Consider the following 18,360-nt stretch of genomic DNA (forward strand, 5'->3'; position numbering starts at 1 on the left):
ATAGAAGGCACATGAACAATGCTGAATAGAGCCACAGACAAAGGCCCATTGGCAGGAACGGATGGAAAAATGTTGCATTAAACTCAGAAAGGGTACAGGCTAAAGGGTGGTTGGACACAGAGTCCCTTCAAATAAAGACACAAGTTAAACAAGGAGGGGCTGACAAGTCTTTAGAGTGACATCATGTTAATGAATGAGGTTTGCTTATCCGGTTTCAAAAGCACAAAGGCAAATTTCATAGTGTCATATGGTAACAATGAACGAACATAACACGATTCCTAGCAATTAATGCACTTTCTGCCAAGGTGGCAATTTTGTCGAATCATCAACAATTCTCGGCGAATTTGACCGACATGCGTTGTCTCTCATTCAAACACAGATCTGATGAACCGGATTCTCGTAAAAGTGTTCGATACACTACTGGGTGTTAATGCTGGTATGTTTCAGTATATTAAAAGGGGGAGCAGTGCCTCAGACAGGGTTTCCTCTGTTCCAGACACACACCCTTTCTGGGTACAGACTCTCCGGTGGGCTCTGCAGACACCCTCTCACGTCACAGGAAGGGGGCTTATATGGAAAGTTCATTTCCTATCAAAAGTTGTGCTAAATACATCAATGTGCATGTCAATGTGTTAGGCCTGTACCAAGCACATACACACACAAGGTGTGTGAGGTATTCCACCTCGTGCCTGCTGTCATCTGAATCCAACTATACAAAACAGTGAGCAATCTGTGGCATTGCACTGTATGTACACAACTGACAGGAAATTGCAAAGAAAAATAAAGAGTTAGTGCTATATGCAATACAGAAAATTAATAGCGTGGTTCTTATCCATGGTTCTCATCCACTACCCACTTCATGCAGGGCAAGTTAAAATTATTAATCAGGGAGCATATTTGTCAAGTATATATTCTTCTTGTTCTCCAAGTGAACAATACTGAATGTTGTGTATTTACATTCTTCAGTATGCAACACTGCACAAGTGAGACAACACACAAAACAATTATTCTTAAGATTTCCTGGCAAATCATTGCCTAGGTACATTTTGAGCTTATGTGTGAATTATGTTATTTTATGCATTGCACTGTAATGAAGCTGCTGACAACATTGTGTACGTAAAATGTTTAGTGGAAAAAAAGGATGGAAATGCCCTTCGTTGCATCTTCATTAATTAATTATTCACCTTTATCTTTACAAATATCTCCATTCCAAAAACGTAAAAAAAAAATTAGTTTTGTGTGGACTAGCATACACACAAGCACATGGAGAGGGTGCTGTAGAGACTCACAATGACTGATATGGAGCCGGAGTCCTTGTTGGCAGCCATGTCTCCTGACAGGCTGAAGCTCATGTCGATGCTCTCAGAGGCGGACACGCTGCCCACGTCAGAGTAGCGGTTGGAATGCCGGCCGCTAGTGCTGGGACCTTGGTTGTCCGTGTCCTCTAACAGTGAACAGCGCTCACTGGCCTCTTTCACTGGACCACCCCTCAGATCCAGGTGATTGGGCCTGTGACTGGCCAGTGTGGAGTTGGGGGAGTCGAGGCCCCCTTCGACTGCGTGATGACGGTCTGGGGCCGATGATGACTCCAGTGCGAGGAGAGGTGGTAACTCTGTCTCAGGGGAGTCTGCGGGCTTGCCCTCCTCAGACGTGGGGGTGCTTTTGCCATCCTCGATGCCCGAGTCAGAGCTGGAGGTCTTCCCTGACGTCTCACTCTCTGGCTTGTCTGGGTCTGCGGTCACATCATCAGGAAGCCGGTCACTCAGTTTGTCCTCTTGTTCTCTCCTGCAGACCTCCTCTTCCTCCGCCTCCTCATCCTCTTCAAGGGTCTTTGGCTCCTGCGGGTGTGTTTTGACAGGATGGTCTCCTTCCAAGCTGGTCTGGCTAGTTTCAGAAGAATCTTTGCCCAGAGGCTGCATAAGAAATAGAAACATCTGAGTGAGTTCCCAGTATCAGGAAGAAACTTGAGCTGGACTGTCAAAACACAACGCTGTCATGGACGCATTACCTTCTATTGGCATTACATTACAATGGCCGCTGCCAAGAACGTGACTGTTCTAATGGAATGCAAAACAGCCGTTTCACCGTTCCTTTTCAAATGCAACGCCAAAGATTTACACTGACCTTCTGGTGAGGTGTCCTTGTTTATTCACATATTTGCAACTGAACAGATGCTCTTGGGCGTAGAAAGCAACGCTGAAGGACATTTTTATGAGCAGGTAATTGGCCCCACTAAAAAGCCCTTTTAGAGCGAGAGCGATTGCTCACAAGCTGTGTGGACAGGAAGGTCTTGGCCTATTTACATGCCAACTATGCAGCTATTGAGGGTCAATCAACTCTGTGCAAAGCAGTAGAAGCGCAGTACCACACTAAATCATAGTCTGTGTGAGTGAGCTGAGAGATGCATGCATGTATGTGGTTTTGGGGTCTCTGACTGAAACTGTAGCTTTTATGAGCTCTGGTTTGTTGATCTGTGGATGGCTGTATTTACCATTAGTGCACTTTGATGACCAAAGCTGCTGTCTGCCAGTTATGACATTTTTATAATGCTAGGCATACATTAGATTTGACACTACACATATTTAATCATTTTCAATAGTGTTTCCTCAATTGAAAAACAGAGGGCTTGGTTTATTATGAACACAAAAATTTGAGTTATTTAAAGGTTTGTGCTTTTTCCTCACTTTTAAACTACACTTTAGAGAGGAAATGCACACTACAGAGGTTTGACATTGTGCATTCAGAAATTTACAAGGCCATGTGTACCGCCAACATGTCTCTGAAGTTATTTTAGGGGCAGTGAAATGTCAGCGTGCCCTCTAATAACCTGTCATCTAGCGAGAGTGACCATGGTTAAGGGAAGTGTAAACACAATGGGGGGTGATTGCCTGTGACGTGTGTGAGCGCGTGAGTGTGAATTGTAAAGTCCTTTGACCCCAAACTGATGTGTGTTTGTGCCTGTGTGTGCACACATGTTGCATACCTAAAACTTTATTCTGTTTTTCAAACACCAGACACACCTCCTAATTAGCCTGGTTGCTTGGTTACCAACAACCACCTCCCACCCTACCTTTATTACAGGAAGCATCCCCTATCCAGGCATTAGAGTGCTTGGAATCAAGAATGCCACGGTCATAATTGGAGCGTTTAAAATATATATATAAAAAACATTGATTTAAAATGATGTGACCTTTACCTGTATAGAGACATACATGTTGGTTTCAAAGAGAGAAACCGATTCAGACACATGAGGGAAACAGTGAGAGAAACCAAGATGATGGTGAAGGACATAGGGAAAAGCTAGGAGATCGAAGAAAGGAAGAAAGAGAGAGGAAGGATAAAAGCAGCATATGACATACTGAGGAAACATCAGCAGCAGAAAGGTTGTCACTTACGGTGGGGAGCTCCACAGGGTCGTCATCTTCGCCTTCCTCCCTATTGTCCTCGATTTCCTCCATGACTTCAGCCTTCGCCTCAGCCACCAGCTCTCGCAGCGGCCGGTTGCTCTTTACCCCGCTCACAAACGGGTGCTGTCGGGGGGGAGATAGGGTAAGTTTAGACTGATTCAGAAGAAACAACTACCGGCCTGACAGTGTAACAACGCAAAAGCTTTCCCTGGAGGGCAAAAAACTATTCAACACCTGGGAAGCATGAAGAAGGATTTGGAAAGCATCGACTAGAGCTACAATTTACAGCCCCCTCCCCAGAGACTGTATATGATTACATCAGTTAGATTAATCGCGTTTTACATTGTATTCTGAGACGGTATTCAAACACAGTCTACCCAATAAAAGGATAAAATGAAGAAGAACAAAAGGACATAGTTAATCTAAAAGCACAAACAAGTACGCCGACAGGGCAGGGGTCAAACAGTTAAAAGAGAGGCCATGAATAATTCAGAGGCTTTGCATGGTGGGTAATTGAATTGTCCCAGCTGGCACAGGTGGGATGTGGGAGAGGGAGTCATGCAAAAAGATATTTGGCCAGGACTGTTTGTAACCATCGCATCAGCAATACCTTTTAGCTTCTCCGGTGACCACAATTAATCAAGTCAACAGCAAGACACCAGACACACACACACACACACACACACACACCAAGGACTCGAATCCCAGGGAAAACCAACAGTTTTATGCATGATTTAAATACTGAGCTGGAACAGGCTCTGAAATATGTGTAGGTTGACTTACTTAAATGAAGTAAATATTGTGCTGTTTACACTCCGCTAAAACTCTTAAATTTTAAGGGATCTTTCAGTGCCGGCCAGACGTCAACTTTTCCAGAAACAGAGCTCTGTCTGGTCTGAGGCTGAGCTCAGGGATATGGGGTATGACGGAGAGTATGAAAGAGCCCCTATCTGAGCACCTTTTCTTGTGAATTCGCTCAACTGTGCTGCTGATACATGACTGGACACAATGGCGTCTTTTACAAAGTCTGTCACTCATTCTCTCCTCAGCCGCACGTTAAAGGGGGCCGTTCATTTAAAATGTCATTTTAATTACACATTCAGCCTGGTATTTATTCATTCTTTCCAGTAAATTCACATATGTACATACATATAATTTAGTCTGTGGATTTGCATCATGGAAATATAGAACTTTATTGTTAAACCTGACAGAACATCTCATTGCGATGGAATTCACGCGCAAACACGCACGTTTGCTCCATTTGTGGAACGCACTTTAACGCTGGAGGTGAGCCGTGTTTGTTTACATGAAACCTCATGTGTAGCAGCACCTTCAGATGGTCCACCGGGGGGTGCAGCAGCCAGCTGAACGGGTCATTAATTTGACTGTACACAAGGGTCTTGCATATGGTTTGCAGACATGGCTGAGTCTGACCCCAATAACAGACACGGTTCGGGCTTTGGAGGTATGAAATTAGACACACCACTTGCCATCATTTCTCTCTTCTGCAGATGAATCAGGTTTACCAGGAGGTAAATCTGCAGCCTTCAGAAAATCTTATTTCCTAGGTCAGGTCCAGAACATTCCTATCTAATGTTAAGTCTAGCGGAGATGAGCACACAAAACAATCCTGTTTACAACCATGTAAGCCTTTAATGGGCGAGATTTCAGCCTCATTCTAGACTGCATGGCCTTCAGTCGTTGTGATACCCAGCGGTGTGGTGAAGGGTGGAGTGTGAAAGTCCCAAAGTGCTCTTGCATGGAAACAGTAATCTCAAACTGCCACAGAGCTCCTCCCATCTGACACCAGACAGGAAGCTGGGACTGATTCTACAACACAGCATTGCTTTACTCAGCTTTGTTTGAGGGTTTTTCAAGGGTTTACAAAGTAAAACGCTGAGTCAAGATGTTACGAGGATGAGAAAGTAACATAGCAGAGGGACAGAGAGAAAGGCAGGAAAGGGGGTTGAGATCGGGTATCCAAATTGCCCCTCACTCACCTCCAGAAGCTGAGAAGTGTTTGGTCGGGTCTCAGGGTTCTTATCCAAAGATTTCTTCAGAAAATCCTTAAAGTGCTGCGACCTTAAAAAAAAAAAAATAATAATAAAAAAAAACATACAAATCTCCAGAACGGTACAGACCAGCACATTGAGGCTGAAAAAGCAAGCCGGCAGTACTGGACTGGGTGGAGGTCGCGAATCCTGGCAAGATAACATAATGACATGCACTTATGTAAACCAGATCCAGGAATTTGCTGTGGAGGGGTCTACTGGCATTTTGCAGCTTTCACCGCTTTTTAAGTGTTTCCTTAAACAAATACAGACGTCATTCCCAGTAGACCTCCATCTGCACAGTCGTTTTTTACGACTAGGGAATAGCGACAGTTCAGGGGTGAAGTGCATGTTGCTGAGCAGAAGGATACAGTCGTGCCTCCCTACTTCTCTGCAGTATTTGTTTGATAATACGTTCAGCTGATGCCACACCCTTTTTGTGTGTGTTTGCGTATCATCAAGGGTCACAAAGGTGCACACAGCATTTATAAATCAAACCTTGTGGTCGCATGGTCAAAGCTGTCTCTTAATAAGACACTTACCATTTGGAAGGCTGCTCCAGGGTAGGAGGTTCAGACTTGGCGATCTTCAGCAGGACCCTCATGGGGTTGAGCTCGTGGTGGGGTGGCTCGATCTGGGCCAGCTCAATCAGCGTGATGCCTAGGGACCAGATGTCAGCTTTGTAGTCATATGGTGCATCCTTCATGGTCTCGCACATCACTACTTCTGGGGCCATCCTGAAATTACGCAGTTCACAGTGCAGGTGAATAAAAAAAGCTCCCCACCTAACACAACGACACCATGCTTCATTCATCCTGCAAAAAATGAGGCAAAAATGGCCAATTTTTATTTTGATTTATTTTTCTCCTGAACAAAAGAAATGTTTTGCTTACTTTTTACTTTAAAGTGTGTAAAACACATTTATTACCCAATAGTCATTTTTAACACTTGTTTTCACACTTCACATAAACTGTCCCAGATATTTTGTGGAGTGACACTTTGACTTCTTTCACAATCTCTGTATGTCATAAACAGGCGTTTCCAAGAGCACATAACAATCTAATATGCAGCGGTTCATCATAACTCCAGAGGGCTTGGTTGAAACGGGTGGTTCCTAAAGGAGGGGCCTGAGATAAAGATTTAGAGTGATAATATGCCAGGTATGTATATAAGTGTGTGTGTGTGTGTGTGTGCGTGTGTGTGTGTGTGTGTGTTTATTCCAGCTGGCCTGTCTCTGGTCAATCATTTATCAACACCAATGGGCAGATGTGTAGATCACGACCAGAGCACAAGGTCCAGAGCTGGCTCCAGACATGCCTGCTGTTCAGGTCAGCAGGGTTTGAGGATAATGGAGAACTGCAGGCAGGGGATGGGTCATGATGAGCTCACCTGGGGTTGCTACAGGCCAAGCCACAATCATTCAGTGAAAAGAAACAGTAACTCTGGACATTTTAACAAGTAGGTTCACATACCAGTATGGTGTCCCTATAAAGGAGTCTCTTCGTTGTAGAGTTTTAGTGTTCTTTGCAGAAACGCCAAAATCAGCTTTAAAAAAAAAAAGAAGAAGATAAAAACATAAAAATTCACAAATTAATACTTATCTGTGGGAAGAAAAATGTACTTAAACATAAAATCACTGTTAAACATTTACAGTAATTTTATGGAGACACAACGCTGACATGTCCAAGCTAAAGTGCTGACACAAAAACACATTCCGAATCATTTTTCTCCCTGACACAGCCTTCCGTTTCAGCAATTGTGGCTTTTTCCTGTGCAGAATATTTGCAGCTACAGACTAAATGACTGCAAAAGGAAACTTAACACAAGCCTGAAATATTTGATTGGTCCACAAATATTCCGCCATAAGTAGAAAAAAAAAAAGCACAAAGCACAGAGAGAGCCACAAATGGATGAGTACAGATGAGTTGACCTTATTTGGGTCTCAACTGGTGATTAAATGGAACCACAGAAAGCTGTTTTATTGCAGTGTGTGACCCAAGACAGCTCCTGCACCTTTAAATCAAGTTCTGGGGTCTTTCTGTAAAAAAATGTGAGGCACTGAAGGGCAATCACGAAACCAGTGACTGACCTGCTCTGTGTGTGTGTGTGTGTGTGTGTGTGTGTGTGTGTGTGTGTGTGCGCGCTTGCTCGGTAGCTGAACTGCTCAGTCAGTATGAGAGAGCCTTTATAAAACAGTGCGCACTGCTGGCTCGCTCAGCCCCACTTGGCTTGGCATTTAGAAAAGCCATTAATGGACACACAACGTCGGCACTCTGGAGGAGAAGCACTTAAGCACAAATCTCATCCTGAGAGAAGCGAGGACATCTGAGATGCAGAAATCCAATCGAATGCAGCAAATCTTATTTAATACACACAGCTCATAAAACCGACTGTGTCTACAGGCTTCAGGGAGGGAGAATATTTCAAATCCTAAGAGTAGGCCGGATCGTACTCCCGAAGTTTATCCTTGTGCACCTCAGTGTCAGTTGTGCATTCATCAGTTACATTAATGTGACTACGCAGCACTTGAGTCCAACAAACATAGCCTCCCTCCAATGCAAACAAGAGCCACGACGGGACCCACTGTGCACTCGGTGGAACTGACAGTTGTTTGGACATGCTGAGAAATCAGCACATTACTCGGCGTGATTATGAGGACCTGTCCCTGGAGAGATGATGAGGCATTTTGGGCCTGGGGCTGATTAGAGGAGGTCTGAGTCCCAGCCCAGCTCTTAGACACAAACAACTCATGGAGGGAACACTCATATAAAATGTCTAAACAGTCATGGAGCAGTCACAGACACAGCAAATTATGTGTGATGACCAACTGACTTCAGAAATGAATGACTTTGACGAGCAAAATACACCAACAGTTTGAGGCCAAACTCATGCATTTGAGTTGTCCTAAAAAAATGGCATTGAATGGTGTGTGGGCAGAATATGTGGTGTTCAATAGCACAGGCTCTTAAACGTCAGAGGTTTCTAGTCCAAAACTAGATGTGCAACCCATGTTGACCAAGGACAACCCTGTGCAACCCTACGCATATTAGTTGTGTGGTGTTGCATATCATTAGTATATGTACTGTTTATGAATGTGTAAAGGACATGTAACAAAGTGTTTACTATCAGCAAAACTGATAAGAGTTGATAATATATATATATATATATATTTTTTTTTTTTTCTAAAATAGCTGGTGTCCATCAAAAAGCAATCTAGCCCAGTCACTCACCCAGCTTGATGTCCCCATCTAAGGTCAGCAGGATGTTTCCAGCCTTCAGGTCTCTGTGAATGATCTTCTTGCTGTGGAGGTAAGCCAGAGCCTCCAGCATCTGTCTGCAGATCACCTGGATCTGAGGCTCTATCAGGCCACGGTCAAGTTCTGCAAAAGTGACACAGAATTGTGACAAAACCAGCAACGGTAGCACATGAATAACCAAGCCACACATTCAAACCTGTTCAGTAAATCAGATTTTCCCCAAAATACATTGAGTTGGTTACAGCTGTCAAGCCCATTATACACAGGAATGAAAGGGCCAATTACACCAATTAGGTGCAATTATTGCTCATTTTGTTTGCAAATGATGCCTCTGATTGTAAAACTTATTTCATTTTAAATGTCCTTAATTATCTGCAGTAACGGAGACATTTCCTGTGACGTCAGATGTCCCAAATGATTAAAGTCTTTATTTTTAACCAGTGACAACACTGTAGTGGTCTGACAGGACTAAATAAATAAAACCAGATCTCAGCTTCAAGCCAACCCCTGGAAACAAGAATGACCAGTATAGGCATACGTACCCAACATGGTGGCATCTACAGCTCCCCCAGGGCAGAACTCAATCATGATCTGTGGAAGAGGACAACAGTGGAATCAGCTGTTACACAATGCAGAAGAGCTCCTCTTAGTTTCAGACTCACTGAAACTTTAGTAAGCAAAAAAACATACTTACACTTCAATTATTTGAGAGAGTGTTTGAGGAAAAAGATGAAAGAAGGGGGGCGTTTATGTGAAAGCGAGAAACCAAACCTCGTAGGTGGCTCTTTGTAATAGTGAGCATGAATGTGCCACCAGCTGAACCGACACTTAAACCTGTCATCTGCAGAGGGGGACCAGCCCATGATAATTGCATTCACTTCAGAATAGCCTCAGGCAAGCTTTATTGAGGCCACGATCGCTTCCAAAAGGTTCAGAAAATAACATCCATTAAAGAAATATTGGAGTTAACCCGTTAAGTAAGGACGTTGTGAGACACACATCTACAGAAGTACATAAATAAATGTGCATCCATTTACATTTACGGCATATATCAGATGCCCTTATCCAGAGCGACTTACAATCAGTAGTTACAGGGACAGTCCCCCTGGAGCAACTTAGGGTTAAAGTGTCTTGCTCAGGGACACAATGGTAGTAAGAGGGATTTGAACCTGGGGGTGTGAGTTACCCACTAGGCTACTACCACCCTCATGTCTCCAGAGATATAAGAAACGTGTGCATGCTTGTGTTTTGCAACACTTGTGATGACTGACATAGCACCGCATACCATTCAAAAGTCACGAGTGAAGACAAATCGCCCTGTAAAAACCTAGCAACAACTTCCTCTGGGCCGACTTTAATCCAGCTGCCAAGAATGTCAGGCCCCACTTCCACCATTTCTTCACCATGAAGCATGACATGCATGCTTGTGTGTGCGTATGTGTGGGTCAGTTTTCAAAAGGTCTTGAAAATGAAACAATCTCTAGCCAAACACAATAGTTTATAAAAAGGCCAAAGGCAAGATTTCTTTGCTCCCATGTACCAAGTACACTATTATGCATGCATAACGCGCCGCAGTACAGGTTGCTGTAATGAGTCAGAGGCTCAGCACCACTATGTGTGGCACATTGGTGACTGTTGAGATCAGCGTACCTGCATCATTTCTCAAACCCCTTGGTAATAAGGTAAACACGGCTCTGTGGCCTCACGTTGCCATAACACAAAAGGCACTTTCAAAACACATTCGTTGTCCTTGCGGCCATGACAGTGGTGTCAATCCAGCCAATGCGTGGGAGCATGGGAGATGCTTCAAGCTAATATATTCCTAAAGGTAGATCCGGTGCACCTTAATTTCCAGGTATTGTGATGCTATTATTCAGATTCTAAGTTTGCCTCGCTAACCTGCTACAGAAGCTTTAGTTCCACTGCCTCACCAGCAGATATGACGTCTAATCCATCAATCCATGTTTTGGTCATGAAGAGTTGTAGCACATGGAAACAGTCTATCGGCACAAGGCGGAAGTATCCCCTTCACAGGTGGCCAGTCTGCATCTTTTTGTGATCATCTCAATTACAAACATGGCTATAGAGTTTTATTTTTATTCTGTCTACATTCTACATGAAATCTGCCTTTGCACTAATGTGACAGGGAATCTGTATCAGAGGAGCATTGTCTGAGCACCGTCAGGCCCTGATTTCTCATACTGAAGAAATTCTGGGCATGCGGTAAATGACAGGTGCATCTCAGCCCTGGGGTTAGGGAAGGTGGCCCTGCCGGTTGAACAGAATGTAATCAGGTGAACGGAGCAACACACACACACACACACACACACACACACACACACACACACACACACACACACACACACACCGATCTGGATAACTTATTTCCAGCAGATCGCAATAGAGGCAAGCCCCCAGTTTACACAAATGCTCAGTACACAGATCGTAAGACACAGAAGAGAGCAGAAGAATAAAAGAGCAAGGCCGACAGAGTGAACAAGGCAAAGACTATACAATAATAGAGAGGAAGTTCTTTAAAGAGATCAAGTAACAGATTAGAGGAACTAGTAACATTTCGAATGAATAAATTATAAGTAAGAAACAATTGCACTTCACATAAGAGAGCTGATTGATGCAATTTCACTAAACCTACAATTAATTACAGCCTTCAGCCTTGAGTGTAATATTACTGAGCCGAGACAGAGTGTTGTTCACTTTTATTACATTTATACGATGAGACAGCAGTCAACAGCAACCGCAGTTTGTAAATCTCTACCGTGGGCTAATTTCTACTGTTGCAAAGTCAGCAGAGAGCCAAATAAGCACATAAAAGAACATAACAGCAAGATTAATCAGGACTGGCAGTTGATATTGCATTGCAATGGCTCACTTTTTAAAATAATCATTATACTAATAACTTGCAATAAAACAAAAACCCAAAACAGTGCAGACTCTTAATAATGTGGTTAGGCCAGCAAATCAGCACATGTGACTTTTATGAATGCCCATTGACTTTGTAGAGAACACAAAAAGCTATGTAATAAGCAGTAATGAATGAATGTCTCCTCCCACTGCCTTCATAATGTGACAGCATGTGATCAGACAATATTGATGCTCCACTATGAATCTGCATGGCTGGGATTTTTTTATAATAATAATAATACTATAATTAGCTTTTTTTTTTACTTTAAAGTAGTGTATAAGTCAGAATGTGTTTTGTAATGGATGAAATGTTCTTTAGTTTAACGTCATTGCCACTGATTGGATGGTAAACCATGGTTCTGGTTTTCCAGAAAATTCTGACTATTCGTTTTCCCAATCCTCCTTACTTCATTACTTGTATTTAGGCCCAATGGTTCGATGTGTTTTAACAGTAAAAAACAGTATGATATAGAGCTGAGATACTGATGCATGCTCTTCTTAGACGAGTCAGAGCAGAAAAAGAGGATAAGGAGACATTTACTCAGGGCAAACAAAAAGATGGCCACTCTCAGCTGACATCACTTATCCTTCCATATAAAGGACTCTTGGGAATAACAGACCACATTCCATAGAAACGAGGACCCCCCCCCCCAAACCCACCCCACAGTCCCAACACACACACACACACACACACAGAAGTGGTGAAGTAAAAAAAACTAACAGGACAGACTCACTGTGTTGTTTAATCTCAGCTAGTAAGAATGTTCTTTTTTGACAGATGAATCCATCTTTGCACACCTGCACACAGTCTGCATACAGCCCAACAACATAAAACTTCAATACCAGAATTATTTGGTTGAAACCAAATCACTAAAAATCACAGGAAGTGTACAAACAGTGGGACCCTGTTGTTGCCCACAGGGCATGGGTAAACTCCATGTGACAGACAACACAGATGTCTGTGGTCTTGTGGGAATAGAAGAGCAAATGTCAGGAGGTAATACTCAAAGCCAAAGGCCTTGTCTTTCTCATGCAGCAACTCACATTATTCCCCTTAAACAACAGATCTCCTCATTAGACTCTCTCTCTCTCTACATGGGTGGGATCACACCATCCCACAGTTTGTGGCCTGTACTGGCAATACAGCCACATGCCACATCCCAGTCAAATATGCACCCATTCGCATAAATTTATTTCTCTATGACTCACCACTTCCTATATTTTGCCTTAGCTGTTTTTGGTGGCGTTACAGTAAAAATGCTCACAGCCAAAGCAAGCCTAGTTTATGATGCAGACGAGGGAGATGCCAAGGCAACCACCGACACAGACAGAAACATGTTTATATGGGGAGGACACTTGAGACACTCTGAGTTGGAGGTTGGCCTTGTTTTGCTCTTGATTTCAAACTTCTACGCAAATTCTACAAAGGCCCTCTGATTGAACATTTGGTGACATCATAGCTACATGACATCACCAATTTAAGTCCTCAGTGAACTAAGAAAGCTTGTCAGTACTTTAAAATTATAAATGTTCATTGAAAAAAAAAAATTTGATTTGGGTTTTTATTTTCCAGGGGTGGGGGATGCATATACCATCAAATAAGAGCCATTACGTCACAAGTTGAATCCAGCAGGTATTAATTTGAATGTGGTTTTCCAAACAGGTTTACTTTGCATACAAATTACATAACAGATGCTGCTGTTGTTCTTGACTTTAGTGGCAAAAACTTTGTAGTAGGAGCGCAATTGTTGTCTTTGTCTAAGCTCTTTTTTTGTGTAGTATTGTAGAATGGAAGGAAGGTACCAGCACCGCATACCACATTTCCGATTACTCACTGCCTTTTCATTACCTTAAACCATAACTTTGTTAGGCACTTTGTGACAATGTACATTGTAAAAAGTGCCATTTAAATAAAGATTGATTTAACTGGCAGGACTGAGACGTTACAAAAAGTAACTACACTAACTTGCTGTCCCCTCTTAATGTAAAAAATAAAAAAATTAAAAAAAATAATCACTCAAATTCCTTTGTAAAATATTGCCTGAAAATTGAAATTCCACAATCTTAGTCTCATAAGTGAAACAAAAACTGCACGGTGAGCAGCAAGTCTGAAAAATCTCACACACACACACACACACACACACACACACACAGAGGGATCAAAAGGGCCGAGCAGGAAACTTGTGGTAAGAAGCAAAACGCACGTTCCAGCTACCTAGCCCTTTAACTAAACAGTAAAAGCTGGCAGAGAGCAGTTAAAGTGTACCTTCAACTCTGAGGAATTCCAGAAATACCTAAAAGGGTCCATACAAGCTCATAGCTTCACATGGCTGGGAGGGGACTGGCTGTAACCGCTGGTATATTTGCAGAAGAGGAACCTTTCAGAGCAAACTGGTAGCGTTCATGGGTCGTACAAGGAAACACTGCAGCAATTTTACAGACACCATCACACTGACTTTGTGCGTAAATGAGTACACATCAAGCGTAATAAACTTATTTTGTGTTTTTTTATTATTTTATTTAAGAATTGTTTCATAGGGGGCAAGTAACCTGTATGAAGAAGAATGGCTAATGCACTTGGTGCTGTTGCTTTGTATGGGCAGGTTGAGGAATGCGATTTAATAAAATGTTGTAACTCTTCAAAATGACAAGTCGGCATGATTCATGAAACATCAATGTTTTTCTTGGCCCCCTCCCCATTGAAGCCAGATTATGAATAATGTATAAAAATGTGTGGTTAACAGTTCAAACCATGTTTGCTCTCTTGGCAAAAAAACAAAAGACATTTGAGAAATCCACTGATATGTGAGTGAAGGAAATGTTTCCCCCAACGTAAAAAAAGTAACTCTTCTAGGCAGGTTTCAGGTCTGATTCCTGCCTCACTCTCTCACTTTCAATCAGTAACAATAAGACATTGACAGAGAAGGTTTTATGGAATCAAATTATTTTACAATTTATTGGACACACATTAATTAGAAATACATCTCAGGCTAAAACTAGGACTAGAAATACAAATAAAACATGTAAAGACTGATCTTACCCACAACTTGTTGTCATGGTAGAAGGCATCAAGTAGCTTGACTATGTATTGGTGGTCACATGATGCCAGAATGTCAATCTCCACCATGTAGTCCTCAAGTTCCTCCTCACATTTGGTCTCAATCACCTTTGCAGCAGCTAAAACTCCAGTCTCCTTGTTTTTGGCCTGAAAAACACACCAATGTAAGTTGAAGACTTATGTAAGAGGTTTAAGAAGTAGAAAAGTTGAATTAAGGACATATTAAAACTTTGAGTCAGTGGTATTTTGTTGATCAACGTAGCATTCATATGCTTCATAAATTTATCAAAAACTTCACAAAAACAGCCAATAACAGTGCATGTTTCATAATATTAGGATGAAATGTGCAGAACTGTATTTACTAGACTTTACACATATTAAGCTATCATGTGGAAAAAGCTGACTCACAGAGGCACACCATCCCTCCAGAGCTGTGAGCCACTGGAGATCTTTATGTATAGGGAGCCAAAGAAGAGTTCCACTCAGCTGTGAAACAGGGTGCGGAGCAAGCATAATATGAAGCACTTCCACCCAATCCCTGAGCCAACAGTCTTAAAGGTTCCCTATTATGGAATTTTCACTTTATGAGATTATTTTACAAGCCTGTCTATGGTCCTGCAGTGGCTAGAAATGGCGATATGTATAAAGAGTGCTTTGGCCATTCTGCTTTGCTGTTCAGAGAGTGGCAGCTCAGACGGTCAGATCTGGAATTTCTCCCCTTATGTCATCATAAAGCATTGCAGTTGCTCAGTGATAGGATGTAAAATGTATTTTTTTTAGTTCCATCACATGAGAATCTGAAGAACCAGTATGTTTATTTAATATTTTCATGTAAAAAAGGCGACAGGACTTCATGTCTGCACCAAACATTGTGATTGGTGAATGGTGCTGATGACATCATTTCAGTGAATGCCCTATAGGCCGCTCTTCTTCTCATCCTGCCTCTCTCCTCCTCATTAGCATTTAAAGTTACAGACACAGAAACGGTGCGTCCTGGTGAAATCTCATTGTATGACTGGCTAAAAGTGGCTGTATTTCTGCACATCGGTTGAATTTTGGAAAGAGATTTCAGATCCAGTATTGGGGGACCACAAAGACCTACATAAAAGCAAAAAAAATCACAATAGGGGCAATTTAAGCAGCAGTTGAGCTGCTCAAATTATCAAGTTTAATATGATTTTGATTGTATAAAAACTTGCTTTGTGGACTACACTACCCATGATGCTTTGCACAGTTCAACTCTTGCAAAAAGTGTCATCCCTTAGTTTGTCCCCAGATGCCAAACACCATCTAACCTTGGTCTACTTTAAATCTACTTCAGCACTTGCATGTGCATATGTACAACTGTTTAAGAGGGGCTCAAAGAGTGTTCCATACTACATCAGCATTTCTAGCACACGAGAAGGTGTGGCCCCACTTGTGGGTCCTTTTGGCGGAAAGAGTTGCAAAACCACATTGTTGCACAGATCACTTCTGTATTCTGGTGACGCGAGAGATGCAGCAAACCTAACTTCAGCAATGGCGATCAACAACCATTAAAAGTGATAAATTTTTTTTCATTCTTTGTGTGAACACATAATCTTTGTGTTTACAGCATGGTTACAGCCTATTTAAATTTTGTTTGAGTGGTACAAATCTGGAGGCCCTGGAGGTCCAATGAAATGAGTCACTTGACCCGACAAAAAATAAACAAACACCAGCATAAAATTAAAATCTTGTTTAACCATAGTTCAAAACCACACCCTCATAGAGATGAGGATGAACACAAGAAGAGAAAGATATAGACATGCTTTTTATACATGAACAAATCTGAAATGAATAAATAATTAAAATTGATTATCATTTCAGATCTATGAAATTAATAACTATTATTAAGTGAAAGTGAAATGGTTTTCATTGTGAAAGAGTGCAGCACGGCACACAGTGCACACAACACATGTCCTCTGCTTTTAACAATCACCCTTGGTGAGCAGTGGGCAGCCATGACCGGCACCCGGGGAGCAGTGTGTGGGGGCGGTGCTTTGCTCAGTGGCACCTCGGCAGATTGGGATTCGAACCGGCAACCTTCTGACTACGGGGCCGCTTCCTTGCTGCTGGGCCACCACTGCCTGGTCGTAATTAATAAATGAACAAAAATAAAATAAAATAATTATTTATTTTAGGGATGTGGCTACTTTACATGAACATTTACAAAACTTGGTAAGATTCTGGTGTGTTTGAGGAGAAAAAATGAAGATATGAAAGGAGAAGATGGAGAGGCCTGAAAGACAGGGATCTCTCTCATCTACTATGCGGCCTGTGGATTAGAGTCAGACTAAACAGGTCGGTGGGGTCCGGTGCCTCAAGGGCTTGTGGGAAAACATCTGGATAAACACAGTGGGGGACTCTCTCCAACTAACTACACCGTCCCCACTATTATTCTTTGCAAAGAGGCTCCACAGAATGCGTGTCTACAGACACGCTAACAACAACACATAACGCACAGATTTACTTATAACATGGAATATCACTACTTCCTGCAATTAAGAGTCTACAGGAAGGAAACAGTGGGCCCGATTGCCCACCCTCCCTGAAGGGCGGCTGTTTATTTGTGTATTTTTAGTGGGACAGTGAATAGTGAAGTGGGCAAACGTGAACTGGGTGACCCCTTCTTGAATTGCTAGAAAAGAAAACAGAAAAGTGTGCTTCGGGTATTGAATGAGCTCAGAAGAGGTATGGACGCTTCAACTAAAATGTTGCTATTCGGTTCATACAGAAATTAAACTAAAGCAGAAATGCAGACCTATATTTTGCACCCAAACAAAATCCAATCCAATTCGCCTCAGTTGTGTCCCGCCTAAAGCACTTAAGGGATCAAATCAATTTAAATCCAGTGCAAGTGTGGCTTTAAATATAGCCAAAGATCCACTTATAAGCCTAACACACAACACCATGCAGACCGCTTCAGCGTTGGCTTTGTGGCAAAGCACCATGGGAAAAATTACCTTCGTATGTCCATATGTCTTCCTTTCAGTGTCCACATTTAACAACACTCAAGTTAACCGAGAGCTGATAGTGCTGAAGCACACACAAATAGCCGACTGGCCTTGTCGCCCACCTCACCCATGGTTGATACCACCTGTTTATCTGACAATGAGGCCTTATTACAACCCCACCAAAATGATACAAACCCTACTTATAATACTGTACTACCATATTATACTGTACTCATCTACATGCAGGAAGACGTTTTAGAGCAAACAGTTCAGTATCTTTGATGCAAAGGCATTTATACAATATTTATTTAGCAATTTTATTCCACATTTCTATGAAGGGTTTTGGTAAGTCTCTGACAGGGTGTATGGACTTCCGTGGTTTAGTTAGTTGTGTGTTTTGGAAAATGTTTTGCCTGCAATATCTATACTGAGCAATTCATTATCCTTTCTATCTCGGCCAGAACGCCTACCCTGGCCAATAAAATGCCTCCCAAAAACACCTCTGCTATCTTGCTATGGCTGTGTGCCAAACATACCTTTGAGAATAAAGGACCTGTTTCTAAGTACAATCAGGGCATAACACATTTATCTATAATATTCTGCTGGGGTTTTTTTAAGCCTTTGATGCTGTCTTTTCATGAGAAATATCTGTTGCCAACGTGCCCCACATCTGTTACCAGCGTAAAATAT

The 18,360-nt window shown here is 42.2% G+C and overlaps 1 protein-coding gene across 2 annotated transcripts in view; it reads right to left on the reverse strand.

The window, feature by feature from the left end:
* stk10 (serine/threonine kinase 10) overlaps window positions 1–18,360 on the reverse strand; it is a 29,398-nt gene that overhangs the window by 8,131 nt on the left and 2,907 nt on the right. For both annotated transcript variants that reach the window (XM_028984027.1, XM_028984028.1), the window contains exons 2-9: window positions 14,678–14,842; window positions 9,258–9,306; window positions 8,689–8,838; window positions 6,931–7,003; window positions 6,001–6,195; window positions 5,408–5,489; window positions 3,396–3,530; window positions 1,290–1,913 (exon numbers count right to left, since the gene is read on the reverse strand). In XM_028984027.1, coding sequence (XP_028839860.1) covers window positions 1,290–1,913; window positions 3,396–3,530; window positions 5,408–5,489; window positions 6,001–6,195; window positions 6,931–7,003; window positions 8,689–8,838; window positions 9,258–9,306; window positions 14,678–14,842 — 1,473 coding nt within the window. The remainder of the gene's footprint in view (window positions 1–1,289; window positions 1,914–3,395; window positions 3,531–5,407; window positions 5,490–6,000; window positions 6,196–6,930; window positions 7,004–8,688; window positions 8,839–9,257; window positions 9,307–14,677; window positions 14,843–18,360) is intronic.

The sequence above is a fragment of the Denticeps clupeoides genome, chromosome 6 (assembly GCF_900700375.1).
Source record: "Denticeps clupeoides chromosome 6, fDenClu1.1, whole genome shotgun sequence".
Lineage (NCBI taxonomy): Eukaryota > Metazoa > Chordata > Actinopteri > Clupeiformes > Denticipitidae > Denticeps > Denticeps clupeoides.